At 35.2% G+C, this 14,939-nt stretch overlaps 1 protein-coding gene across 7 annotated transcripts in view; it reads left to right on the forward strand.

The window, feature by feature from the left end:
- LOC134532829 (zinc finger RNA-binding protein) overlaps positions 1-14,939 on the forward strand; it is a 91,459-nt gene that overhangs the window by 52,201 nt on the left and 24,319 nt on the right. For 4 of the 7 annotated variants that reach the window (XM_063369748.1, XM_063369790.1, XM_063369768.1 and 1 more), the window contains 5 exons: positions 404-690; positions 2,578-2,751; positions 6,839-7,043; positions 9,044-9,202; positions 11,160-11,388. In XM_063369748.1, coding sequence (XP_063225818.1) covers positions 404-690; positions 2,578-2,751; positions 6,839-7,043; positions 9,044-9,202; positions 11,160-11,388 — 1,054 coding nt within the window. The remainder of the gene's footprint in view (positions 1-403; positions 691-2,577; positions 2,752-6,838; positions 7,044-9,043; positions 9,203-11,159; positions 11,389-14,939) is intronic. The other 3 variants (XM_063369800.1, XM_063369757.1, XM_063369779.1) reach the window with 1 other exon arrangement.

A 14,939-nucleotide genomic window follows, 5' to 3' on the forward strand; every position in this document is an offset into this window, starting at 1 on the left:
TTTCGCGAAAAGATCTGAACACTTATTAAACTGCAACAAAGTATTCCCGCAAATGTGGTTTCTTCCTTGTGATTGGCGGCCGTCTGAGAGAGAAGTCGTTGCCTTATTTGACCGAGCCACTCAGGACGCGTTTACTTCCGCACTGATTCACTGTGATTGGTGGTGTTACAATCAATATGTACCTGGAAGAAACTCACCCAATCACGAAACACACATGATGCTACAGTGTTTTGACTTTCATCTAGTCCCGAAATCTTTTCGTGAAATCAGCATGCCCCTAACCATCAGTTTTAGTGTTGGTGATCTAATGAAGTTTTTTTGTGTACCATTGATAATAATAAAGCAGGAACTTATTGTTTAAATATTTCTTGATGAATATTAAGGAAAGGGGTTGTGGTTCCAGCTGCCGCGGCTGCTGCTGCCGCAGCCAACACCACCACGTACTCGGGCTACGATGCGGCACTGTACAGTGCTGCCACCATGTACGTGGCCCAGCAGGCCCAGACGGGCACGCCGGGGGCCACGGCCGTCACCGCGGCCCAGACGACGGGCGTGACCAAGCCGGCGGGTGCCTGGATGGGCTACAAGAAGGGGCCCATAATGGGCTTCAAGATGAGGCCCAAGCAGCCCCCCAAGCCACAGCAACTGCATTACTGCGATGTTTGCAAGATCAGCTGTGCTGGCCCAATGGTGTGTGTTATTGCACGACTTTTTTTATGGTATTTTTTCATTTTGCACCGCTGCACGGAATGTCCCACCTTTAATGACGGCAACTTGAGGTATATCCACCCTCTTGATGACATCGCAGTGTCATGTGACGGGCGAGAAGAGGGGGGAAACTGTGCGACAAAGCAATTGCACATGGCTGCAAGGAAACGTGTAATAGTTTTTCGTTTGCCTAAGCTTTTTATTGTTCCATATATCATTGAAAGAGATCTTGATTTATGAATTACTTAGCATTTTACACCTTTCTGGAAAAAAAAGTTTTAAATAAAGGAAAATTAAATTTTGGAAAATCACTGAAATACAATTCTCAGCGCACATGCGTGTGTGCTCTAAAACACTTCATTGCTGCAGTTGACAGAAAGGTTCATTGTGGTGTTAAATTTATAGTTCCCAATACTTTTACATTCACATCGCCTAGGAAACTAAACTTACTCATGCAGAAAAAATTTTGTTTTAGGTAAACCCAAACTAAAAGACTAGCATGAGGGTAGCTTTACATTTATAAACTAAAAATTGTCTTAAAATGTGCTATCCATTCTCTGGTAAATACTGTAAAGCATGAATATTGTATACGTCGACACCTGCAGCTCAGTCTAGAAGCGGTGATCATGGTGGGTACTCTACTAGCTTTTCTGTAAAAATAAAGATAAGTTTAAAATTTGTATTTCTCGGAGTTCAATGTTTCAGCAATTTAATAATTATTTTTTATATTTTTCTAATGTTTTCCCTAACCAATTTTCTGGACTTAATGTCCTCGCCAGTTAAGTATTTCAGTTTCTAGTAGGGATTTTGAAATTCAGTTTCTAGTAGGGATTTCGAAATTCAGTTTTTTGGGGGAAATCAAAACATTACAAGTACTCAATAAATATTCCTTTATTTTTTTCTTTCATTGAAAGGTATTGACTTCTGTATTACGATATTAAATTATGTGAGTGCCTGCAAATGTAAAATGGACAGAGTAAAAAAATATATATTTCATAGTAACATATGCTTCGCAGAAAAAAGAATTAGAGCAAAAAATAATTGAGTAATCAAGGTGCAAGTTTGTTTCAATGTCATCGATAAATGCAGAAAGTAAGCTAAAATTGTGTAAACATGGTGGTAGATTGATAGTAAATATCAGTTTAAACATATTTAAAAATACCTGTGTTCACATTTTGTCCATAGCACAGCAGTTCTCGTGTTTTATTACAATTTCTGGTTAGTCTCTTTTATCCCCCCCCCCCCCCCCCCCCCCCCCCCTCTCCGGAAACTGGTACGTGAAATGAAACAAATAACAGTTTATTACATGTGTAAAATATGGACGATATTCATTTCACTACTATTTCATGACTAGTCAATTAACTTGGTGTATGTTTCATATTCTGAATAAAGTGCTTGTTTACGATGGTACCTGTGAATATATTTTTGCACTGCTGTTAATAGTTTGAGTTTGATATGAAAAAAAAATTTCATTTTTTATTCTGTGCATGTATTGTATTGGGTTAGAATGCATTTGCTTTCTTTGAAAATAGTCAGTCAACAATTTTGGCCTTGGGCTGGGATCCCACCCATTTTCATGGGGGGAAACCGGTATCCCACTAAGTTTTTTTTAGGGAGGGGGGGTATCCTGCCGAGCTTTAATTTAAAGAAAATAAAGGTCTTATCAATGTTGTAACTTTTCCATTAGGTTTTTAGTAGGAAAACATAATTAATGGTTAACTGCTACTTGAGTAGGAATCTTTAAGTCAACATCAAATAGTGGTGCATCCAGTGCTGGAAAGCTGTAAATGAGTATTGTAAATTCATATGTGAATGTTTGTATTTGTTGCAAGTGTTTTTGAACTGTAAACCACCTTATTTTTACCACAGACGTACCGAGAGCACTTGGAAGGCCAGAAGCACAAGAAGAAAGAAGCGTCCCACAAGGCAGGGGCAGCACCAGTTCCACGTGGTGGGAATGCTTTGAGGTGCGAATTGTGTGATGTGACATGCACTGGGTCCGATGCTTATGCTGCGCACATTCGTGGTGCTAAACATCAGAAGGTAAGTCATTTCTAAAAAAAAAAAAAACTAGTTTTGATTCTAGAACCAGTGTGAAAATAAGTAAATTAAGAAGGTAGCAACTACAACATAGTACAGTACTTTTATACTTAGTAATGAAAGTACTTTATTCTGAAAGTCTATATATTTACTTTTAAAACTTAGTATTTTTGAATTTTTAAAATAAAGTAGTAGGGGATTAAAAGATACATTAGCTTGGAAGCAAATATTTGTAAAACAGGAATAATTTAAAAAAAATACAGAACTTAATACAGTAGTCTAAGACTTAATTTTCCTTCGTTTTTCTACGACTGAGGCTTTGTTTCACACGCTAGGTGTGTGTGTCACGGTCACGGGAGTGTGAGAGAGAAAATTGCTGCGTTGTGGGAACAGAAGTAAATATTTTGTGGATGTTTCTGTTGCTATGCGCCGTGATTGGCTGAGAATTACGTCAGTGAGCCCACGACACTGCTCGCACAAAGGGAAGGCAGGCTGTAAAGTTAGTCATTGTCCGAACACCGAGCGCCGGGCCGAGCAGGCCGTGGTCGGGCAATGGCTCCATGTATTATTCTTTTCTGGACGTACAGTTTAATTTTTTTTGTCCTGTTGTGCTGAATATGTTGTGATTTTTACATGAATAAAACTTTTAAAACTTGCTCTATAAATAACCAAAAGATGGCGCAGCTAAAAACAATTATTGTCTTGAAGAGGGGCGAGACAGCAATAAATAGATTGTTTGGATCGTCTCGTGCACTTAAGTGTGTGATCCATGGAGGAGGCAGAATGGCTCGTTTTACTGTATGAATCGTTGAGACGGTGTTTGTTTACGTTTTATACTTGTTAATGATTCTTGAAGGTGCTAAAAATTAATTATAATGTACATTTATATTAAAGAACCCCTGTGCCTACCCAAAATTTATGTGTGCAACTGCAAGGTCAGCAAGATCTTATCTTTCTCCGGCTGTATTTTTTTTAAGCTGAGACACTAATTCGAAGACGGCCGGCCCTTACCGTGAACGGATTATCCGGGTTTATTATTTTTTTTACAGGATTTAATTATCCGGGGATCAGCGGGTCCCAATTAACATGAATAGTGGGGAGTTTACTATTTTTTATCCATCTGCTGCCAAGGCACAGTAAGCCTCGGGAGATGTTACGTCGCATGACCTTGGCCTTAACCCAGCTGCACGCTGGTTGTCTGAGAAGCTTGACAAGACCTTCCGAGCTTTTAATTGCTAGTCCGTGAAATTCGGTAATCCATGATTATCTCGGTCCCGACAATCACGTATTAACGAACTGTACCTCAATAGGATGTGTTCCAAGGAAAACGTAAACAGGCCAAGTAAATTGTGAGCATTTAAGTTTTTAAAGTACACTGGAGTCCCGTTATAGCTAGGTGTCACGGTTCCGGGTTTGATCCTCGCTATAACCATGTCCTTGCTATAACCGAATTGGACAGATTTTGGCCCCCAAAAAATAAAAATTAACCGAAAATGGCATAAAAATTGTGTTTAAACCTGTATAATTGGAAAATAACAGGTTATATTAACGAAATCTTAATTTCTGTGAGCAGATGTGTGAATTCTCTTTAAAACGATACCCCACAAGTACGGATGCGATCACCGATTGCGTCAAAATAACCAGAATACCCTACCACACCACGTAAGTATAGCATCTCAGCCTGCGGCCGACGCAGCATTGTCCTGCTATCTATTGTCGATGCGGGCTGTCTGCTGGCGGCCATGTTGGTTCGGAATGTTGCTAACAGGTGGTGCTAGTGTAGCGCGACGATTTAATTCCTTACAAAAAAGCGGGAGTGCGGCTGCGGCAACGCACGTACGCCTCAAACGAAATAGTCGCTTAAAAAAATACTTTTTTCATTTAAAGAAACCTGTCAACTTTTTTAGAAAATAAATTTGGGATTAAACTCAAACCATCACCACCCCTTTCCCTGACAGATACCCCAACAACTGACCGAAACAAAAGTTACAAGAAAACTGTCCTAGCGATTCGGAAATAAATACGGTAGTGCCTACTAGAGGTGTAAAAGTAACGAAAAAATGTGTACCCGTATGTATTCGTTACTATAACAACAATTAGTACTCGTTACTATCGTTACGTTACTCGTTACTTCTGATACCACATAACATGCTATGTTATGTTGCAGCAACGAATCCAGTCGTATTGCGTACGCGTTTGCGTACAGTATGACGTCGCGTAAATAATAATAAATAGAATATAAACAATTAACAATATTTGACAACTAATAGTTTTTGTTAACCAAGCAACAAATAAATTTCATTAGAGTGGCTTTTTAATATTATCTCTTTTAAGATAACAACCAAAAAAACGTGAAAATACGCGATTATAAAACAAAAACATACATATTTCTAATTTGTAAAAAATACTTTCTTACGTTGTTTCTGTTCCAATCTCAAACTTTGTCTACACACGGCACAGATAACTAACGGAAGTTTGATAAAAGAAAGAAAGGATGGGATTCTATTTTTAAAGCCACGCACCTAGGTGGCGACTGCAAGGCTGAAGAATGTGACAGGCATCAACGGCAAGATGTCTAGTGGCGAGCGAGAGGGGTGGAGATAAAGCAGACAAATAACAAAAGCGCGCTTCAAGCGATCACACCGTAAATTCCTCAAAAATACCTCGTTATAGCCATGTTCTCGCTATTACCGTGCTCGCTTTAACGAGATTCTACTGTACTATATTTACATTAATATTTTTCCTCAAATCCCGAATCTTTTACTTCGAATTTCGAATCTTTCGAATACTAGAGATTTCGTGGGATTCGAGTATTCGACCGGCCCATCCCTAATGTGATTGCTTTGTGTGGGTAACAGTAAAAGTTTAATTTATGTTATGTAAAGTCCTATATTATTTAGTTATAATTTTTTTATTCTATTTTTAAAACTTTACTTACGTTAATTAAAAAATGTCTCCGTCACAATATTATGGACATTTCTTTGCAGTTCAAGCAGTTTTTCATTGTACGCAGTGGTAGCCATGCCCAAAATTAATACAGTTTTTGTTCATATCTAACTTTACAGTGCTTGAGATATATTTATTTACGATGTATTAAATTTAAGAATGTTATGAAAACATAGGATGTTTAAGTTTGATGTGTACGGCTGGCACATGTACATAGTAAGTATGTAATACGAAAAGTGAAAAGGGTATTGGTGGATTTTTAGGCTATAACAGGGACTTTCATTTTTCAATAATATCTAACAAACAAGTATATCGTTAATCTGCAGAAATGCTGATTCTTTTGTTCATATCTAACTTTACCGTGCTTGAGATATATTTATTTACGATGTATTAAATTTAAGAATGTTATGAAAACATAGGATGTTTAAGTTTGATGTGTACGGCTGGCACATGTACATAGTAAGTATGTAATACGAAAAGTGAAAAGGGTATTGGTGGATTTTTAGGCTATAACAGGGACTTTCATTTTTCAATAATATCTAACAAACAAGTATATCGTTAATCTGCAGAAATGCTGATTCTTTTGTTCATATCTAACTTTACCGTGCTTGAGATATATTTATTTACGATGTATTAAATTTAAGAATGTTATGAAAACATAGGATGTTTAAGTTTGATGTGTACGGCTGGCACATGTACATAGTAAGTATGTAATACGAAAAGTGAAAAGGGTATTGGTGGATTTTTAGGCTATAACAGGGACTTTCATTTTTCAATAATATCTAACAAACAAGTATATCGTTAATCTGCAGAAATGCTGATTCAACTAAATATCAGCAAAATCTGCTTCTGCCGGTTCATATCAGCACAGCTCAAAAAAAAAATATCTGTTGGCTTTTTTGCCGCACGTTACCTCTGAGAAATAAATTTTCCAAACAATTTGAAAGAATGTGCTAATAAATAACATAAGATTAAAAAGTTTTAGGTAATCATTTTCAATGACTAAAATTTTATTTGGTTAATGTGTGTGTGATGAATGTATTTAAATATTTTTCCAACAAGCTGGCTTAATATTTCATTATTTACAGTGAGGTTTGCTTGCTATAGTGTAAATTGATGGATGTATACTTGTATTTTTTCTAAGGTGGTGAACTTGCACACTAAGTTGGGCAAGCCAATACCATCCACTCAGCCTGTTGTTGTGGGTGCGACGAAGGCAAGCACCACAACGACAACTACAGCAACAGCATCAACAGTCAAGACCATTAGTACCGTGAAGACTGCTGTCACTACTAATGCAGCAGCCAAGAAGACTGTCACATCTGCACCCAAGATCAATTTTATAGCAGGTCAGTTAAAGCGTTTAGTGTTTCTGCCTCTAAATAATAATCTACTCTTAATGTTTACAGACTGTGAACTTTTATTTTTAATGGTATTGCATTTAATGCAGCAAAAAGCTTTTTCTGACAATTAAATTTTATCCTGCATGATCCCGATATTTTGGAACTTTGGGTGGGTAATTAATTTTTCCCGTTATCTGAGTTTGTTGGGGTAGTGTATGTCCATTTCCCATACGTTTTTTTAAACAGACTCTTCAAATAAAAGAACTATTTAACCTAAGTTACTATACATGCATTCGAAAACTCCCCATTTTCAGCAGTTCAGACTTGTAACTGTTAATGGTGGTGTGTAACATTCACAGGCACTGTCATAAACAAAAACTTTTTCTGCATTTGAAACACGTGCCAATTCAAAGTTATTACACTACTGTCGCGAAATGAATGCATCCACAATATTGAAAATCACCTTATTTACCTACATTTAGGTAGCACATTTTATGCCAATTTTTTGTTTAGTAACAGGTGCTGCGAATCTTATGTGAATGTTTTCATTTCGGATTTAAAAAAATTGCACTGTGGTTGAATATGTGTGTAAAAAACCAGTCTTTCTTGGTTTTTCATAAATATGTTTACGAGTAATTTTAAATTTTATAATTTAAACATTTTGGCAGTGCGTGTAAAGAATCAAAAACTTTGTCGATAGCCTACGTCTACAGCCTGTTGTGAGATTTCTCACGCTTTCTTCTGCAACATTACTTTACAACTGCTGAAAAGGGCATGCTTCGTTTCACTGACAATGAAATACTCAACCACTATGTTGGTATACTTTTTTGCGGATGATCTAAAAATCTACAATATTATTTCTTCACCAAACAATTTTTATTGCAAAAAAGACATTATTAAAGTCAATATTTGGTTTTTATAAAATCTTGTCACACTTAATAAAGATAAAACAATGGTCATATCCTTTAGTGAGAAATTACATCCAATTGATTATTAATACAAATTAGCTAATTTAATCTCTCAAAAATCCTTTTTGTATAAAAAAAATCTTGGTGTCATTCTAGATTCCAAAGTATACATTTACAAATATGTTCATTATTGATATTCTTCTGCTCAAAGAACTTTAGCCCTTATAAAATTTATTGTTTTGTATGCTATTTTTGTTATAATATTGTAGATGTGTTCAAAAAAATTTTTCTTGTGTGTGTCCCGTCTGTGGTGCATGCATGGTTGTGGTACCCGCCTGTATGTGCTGCCCACCTGCAGATGGTCCTTCCATGCATGTAGGGCCTACCTGCTTGTGTGTGCCTGCAGGTGGAACCTGCCTGTAGTTTGTCCTTCGTATATTTTTATTTTTTTTTTTGCACATACTATTTAATTGTTTATATGTTGTGCCCACCTTCAAAGTCACTCACCTGTTTGTGGGCATGGTACAAACAATAAATAAATAAAAAATAAATTTTATTTTTTAATCCCCCTTTTTTTACTCTATGATATATTACTTTGTTTGTTCATTGTGGAAATCATAATGGCGAGAAAATTAAGAAAACTTGTCCAGCTTCTCCATAGCAAAATGTTTAGGGATATGTAGTGTTAATGCATTTATAAACAATCAATTAGTTTGAAAGATTGGAAATATGTATTACTACTAGCGCTAAACCTCAACACCATGCGTTACTCATTTTCTTAACAATTTTTGTACTAGTAAAATCAGTTTCTGATGTCCCAATTTCAATCTATTTCTTAACTTATTTCAAGGCCATTTCACTATAAACTGCAGTTAAGGAAGCAAAAGAAAACTACTGTAAATTTTGATTTTAAATTGAATGTTAGGTTTTTTAAAAAAAAATATTTTTTTGTTTAGAAAATATGTATATTTTATGTCATTTAACTTAAATTTGCAGATTCGTTAATTTTGACATTATTAAAGAAGTAAAATACTGTTTCCTGTGTTTTCTTTAATTCTATTACAAGTTGGCAAAAATTGGGTTGTGGAATGGTTGTAGCTGGTAATCTAGGTACTGTTGGAGCTAATGCAGCCACTAGCACTTCTGATTCCAAGGAGGTGAAAGAAGAAGCTATGGAACCAGAGATTCCCAATATTCTTGACAAAGATGTACAACCAGTTGGCCAGGATTACATCGAAGAAATGAAGAATGAAGATGGTGAGTTTTTTTAATGCTGTTCATTTGTCATTCATATTTGGGGTTTGTGCTACAGTTCAGTAATTTGATACATCAGATAATATTTATATATAACTAAACCAAAAATGAATATTTGTTTGTTTAAAAAATGTTATAAAAATTGCTATTTTTTTAATACATAGCTTGACATAACTACTCTTTATATACTACAATCCCACATTTTTGATTGTGAGTTCATTATAAGTACTTTATTATGATTGTAAATCATCATTTAAATACACAAAATATAAATTGTTTAAATTAGTATATTTACACCACCCCCTTGAAAAATGTCCTCATTTATTCATCAGTCAGCACTTATCAAAAATGTTTTTCCCTTAAGAGTGTATGTTCAATCAAAATAATTGGTTTCCCAATCAGTTAAGTGTGCTTGATGGTGAAAATTTTAATATAAAACACCACTCCTTTAAAATAAATTTACAGTACCAATAAATGTCTTAATAATTTGAAGTACATTTAAATTATCGTTGAATAACATTTTAAGATTAAACAACCTAAAATTAAATTTAAATGCTTGGGCATAACATTCCTAAGTACCAACATTTCTGAGTCACAACAAAATAATGTTATTGACATAAGCAATATATTTAAATTATAAGATCTAAAAAAAAACCATAAATTTAAGGTTTGCTGTGCTAAGATAGTTTTTACAAGTTAGCAGAATTAGATTTTATTTACTGTTTTAAAAAAACTTTTATTAGCTTTACTTGTAATTGTAACCAAACCTTGAAGGTCGATTTTAATATACTTCTAATTGCTGTATTCATCTAAAACTTTGCAAGTATAATGTATTCTGGATGATAATACAATGCTTTCATGATTAACCTGAAGAGAGGTAGAGGTTCATAGGGGCAAAGAACACTACTTTTGAGCTGTGGGCAAAAGATCACTACTTTTTAGCTATAGGTAATAAACCATGCTTTTTGTGTGTCCAAGAGGCCGGGGATTGGTGAGAAATCTGCCCGGGGGTTGACTCCCCTCCTACCTCTTTAGGAGGTCAACCGCAAAATTTTGAAAATCAATTCTCTTTTGATTTGGAACGTTTTCTATCCAAGAGGCTGAGACATGGTTTAAAGTTTGCCTGGGATTTGTTTGGGGGGAGGGGCATTCAATGGGTGGTCATTTGCCTCGAATTTTACGAAAGTCAGTTAAAATTGAAGTATGTTGATTTTGAAATGTTCTCGAGGTCTTCCGGCACCCTCAGACCCTCTTTGGTGGGGTCTCAGTTGTGTGCCTGGGGGGCGGGGGGGGGGGGTCAAGTTTTCAGATTAAATTTTGTGGTGCACTTTAGGAAGTGTTACGAAATTGAAGGTCGGTGGTTAAACCTCCCCTCAAGGAAATGGGTCCTGGCCGTTTTCAAAAAAATGTTAATTAAAAAAAAAGTTGTAAGGGTTACTCTTCAAGTCCAGACTGTGTTGTGTTTGTGTCTCACTCTTGTCTAACATGTGCTATGTGAGGTATTGTGAGCATCTGAGAGAATTGTGCGCCGACCCTCAACGAAGCTCTCGTGCTTTTGTTGTAGAATCAATTACAATACAATAATTTCATGATTATGAGCTGAAGAGAGCTGAAATTAAGCTTTATTTCAATTTCATAGTGGCTGTCCACAAAAAAATAGCCATCAGTGGTAGATGTTTGATATCAAGCTTGCATTGCTCTCTTTCATTTTCATAATGACTCTATCCTAACGAATAGACATTATGTAGTGATAGAAAATTTAAGACTACCCCATTTTTTTTCTTATTAAAATTGATTTGTTTATTATTTTTTTCTTATTTTAAGGTTATTGAAAAAAAATTGTTGTACAGAATTGTAATTCATTTTGTTGCTGTTTATTTTAAATTTATATCTGAAGAAATCTACTGTAGTTCCAAGCATTATTGTGCACATAATTAAACTTACTATTAATTCTTTTTAGGTAAGGTGATAAGTTTCAATTGTAAATTATGTGAATGCCGCTTCAATGATCCAAATGCGAAGGAAATGCATATGAAGGGTCGTCGCCATCGTTTGCAATTCAAGAAAAAAGTGAATCCAGATTTGGTTGTTGATGTTAAGCCATCGACACGGCTGCGGAAAATTCAGGAAGAGAAGTTGCGTCGTCAACAAATGAGAGACGAGTATTGGCGCAGACGTGATGAAGAAAGGTGAGTACATTATGCTGGTTAATGTTGTAAGTTGTAATGTTTTATAATTGGTTTCATTCTAGTGATGACTCAGTCCCAGTTCTCGGTTTCATAGATTCTCAGCAAATGAACTGGAATGTAAATATAATCCTGGTACCTTAGGTACCACAAAAAGCTTGATATTATAAGACTTTCGTTAAAATGTAGTTGTAGATTGCCAATGGCCGGCAACCGATACCATCACAATTTCATTTTAAGCCAATGAATAGATGGTATCAGCACTCTGTGGAAAGTAAAGACCTAAAAGTCATTGCATTTCAGGGGGGGGGGGGGGGGGTTATAACACCCAGTGTCCAGACTCCGCTTTCAATCCTTCACTCCCTTGTGCTAGCCCGCCCAGGTGGACAGATCAGCCCAGCCAGGAAGTATCCGAAACGTAAACATAAATCGACACAAATATTTTAATTTATTTCAAGGTTTTTTTGATTTGTTTGCCTGAATTAAATGCTGGCCCAGCAAAAAAAAAAAAAAAAAATTGTTGATGGGTATCACTTGATATTGCTGCATCACGGGATGGTACAGTGCTGCTCCAGCCATCTAGTGAGTCTTACAGCAAATGTTCTACCTAGTGGCTAGGGGACTTGTTAATGGTTGGATTATGGTAAAGGGGGGTGCTGATAAGTTATATTAAAGAAATAGACAGCATTTATTAGGACATATGTATCTTTGGTGTGACTTAAAATTGTGTGGACGTTATTTTTAACCAATTTTTAAGAACCGTAACTGACAAAGTGCCGGTGGAAAGTAGAACTGATACATCACTATTTTATACATATGTTAAAGAACTTTGATCTCGCTGTTTCTTTCTGAGAGTCTTTAGAATGCTCAAAATTTACCATTGATGGAGCTGTTGGATAACAAATAATTCAGTGGAAGGTTAAACCTGTTAAAATAAGTTACCATAAAAAATTAATATGCCTGCCCCTTGGAAGTACCTAATGTTTTTTTTTTATTATTGTTTTGAAACTTTGATTGTCCACTATGCATTCATTGCCTTACAGAGTCTTTGATTAAGTCCTTAAATTTATACCAAGAATTCTTTAAAACTTCTTAATAAAGACTGATAGCTTGCAAGTTATGGATAAAGGTGAGTATTTTAATGTTATTGTGTTTCTGACTTTGCAACAAACAATGCTTTGCTCATGCCCAGTACAATGGCAAATTTCGGGCCACGTAATTATATTTTATAAATAAAAAATTGAATTGAATTCCTTTTTTCATAGTTTTGTCTCTCACCTTTAAGCTAAAAAGGTGTGTCTTGTCTTACTTTGAACTTACAAAATAAATGTAAATGTTAAGGGTATAAATTTCAGATGGACACTGCTTGGGTCAGATTGTGTCCCAGAGATAATTTTTGACAATAGGGGCTTATCTATGAAAATTGAAAGAACCAACTAAAATAGTTTTTGAGGATTTACTTATGTAACATTTTTCTTAGGTACATTTGTTATATTACAAATGGTTTTCTACTTCTTGATAGTGGTGAAGGCAATTAAGTAAAGGAGTCCTTCAAGACTCCTTAATTTTTAATTGGTCATGAGGATACGAACCATGCTGTAGTAAACCATAGTGACAGACCAGAGCAATAGCTTTACCATATGATTTTTAGAGCTTCATTGGGAAACCATGTTTATAAAACCTAACAAAATTCTTAACTTGAAAAATGTTAGAGTTGCATGGCACTTAAACTTAAATCCAGACTGGTTTACTTGTAAACTGAACTATTAATTACATTAAAAAAATATCAACTAAGTTTTTGGTTTTTTTTGGAAGTAGTCTCATTAAAAATTTGTAAAAATAATAAAATGCAAAATTTGTGTATTATTTGACTCATTTGGTACATCTGCGTATATTAACATACTAAATAGCCAATAAATAAAAAGTCAACTAAAACAGGAAAATAATAATGTTAAATGTACAGAAATGTAACAAAAAATGAACAGTTTGTTTGCTGTATTAGGGGACATACAATTTTATGGATTTATTTTCAGCCCAAATTTATTTTTAAAACAAAAGATTTCTGTGTTAATTTTTACATGTGCTTCATAAAAAAGATAGCAAGCATATTACTAAACAAATATGCTACTTAAATGTTCAATAACACTTATTTCTCCAAAACAATGTGTTTTTCACTGATACACATGCCCCTTTCTTTATCAATATAATGATTTGTAACTAGCATATCTAACTTTTGGGAACAAATAAAATCAATCTGTTAAGAATTTCTGCATTTCTAAAGTGTTCTAAGATTGTAATGTAAAAATGAGTAAAAGTAGTACAAGATTTGGGGGAAAAATGTAATATTTTTTTTATAAATTGCTGTTGAACGTAGTTTCGTTGAATGTAATATGTATTTTAAAGATTAGGCGTTTGTCATTAGCATACCTGCCAACCCTCCCGCTTTAGGCGGGAGACTCACGATTTTATACCCTTTCTCCCGCCCTCCCGATTTGTCATTAAAATCTCCCGTTTTTTGGTTCTGTTTCTCTTTAAGTTTTTAATCCAATAAATTTATAGAATTAATATGTTTGTACCATTATTCCGTACAATTGTATAGTAACTACGGTTCGTACCATAATGTGTAGTTATTTTAATAGCCTAAATGCCCACAATTGTCGGCTAAAACTCTTGGTTAAGCGTACAGCTAAGAAAGAAATGTAGTTATTTACGATAATTATGGGAGCTGTTTTGGTACACGTTCGTCATTGGTGTTTGTTAGCCAACCAGAAAAAGGTTTGTTTTCCAAAATGGCGTGTTTTGTCAATATTGTAAACTGTGTTTTCGGTGGTGTTTTGAAATAAAGACGGACTGGATTAATAATGAGTTTATGATACCACTGTTTACATTCGTGCCCAAATTCGCTTCGGTTTGTTAGCCGGCTATGTGTGAATTGTTTGTTCGTCCCCGAACAAATTCACCTTTGTTCGCTTCTGTGCTCACAGAATAAGTGTAGAGGTAGCATTATAGTAGTCTTCGAATTAATTCAACGGTGTATTCAAAAAAAAAATATTATTTTGTGGAAGCAGTTGCGAGATGAGAATTTTGTACGCGTTTAGTTGTAGGCCTACTCCGCAATAGGGATTTAATAGAAATGGCCTACAGTGAAGTATCTTGTGTACAAGAAGAGATTTAGTGACGAATTTCCGTGCATTTTGCAATCGAGGAAAGGTGAACATGCTGCATTTTTTACTTTGTGTCGTGATTTTTCCGTCAAAATAAACAAAATTTCACCCCCCCCCCCCCCTTCCGCGTTTTATTGGGGGCAACAAGCATTGTTTACTCCACTAAAAAACCTCCCGCTTTTTGACTGGCCAAAGTTGGCAGGTATGCATTAGTCAAGTTTCGATTGAAAATGCAGTTAGTTTTGTAATTTTAATTGCATTACGTTGCTTTGTGGTGTATCAACATGAATTTTGGTGTTACATGTGTTGACATGCTATTCTGTATTTTTTTGTCGCAATTCACATTTAATCTTGTCCCTAGGTTTTAGCATTACTAAGACAGTTATATTT

Source organism: Bacillus rossius, chromosome 1, assembly GCF_032445375.1.
Source record: "Bacillus rossius redtenbacheri isolate Brsri chromosome 1, Brsri_v3, whole genome shotgun sequence".
NCBI lineage: Eukaryota > Metazoa > Arthropoda > Insecta > Phasmatodea > Bacillidae > Bacillus > Bacillus rossius.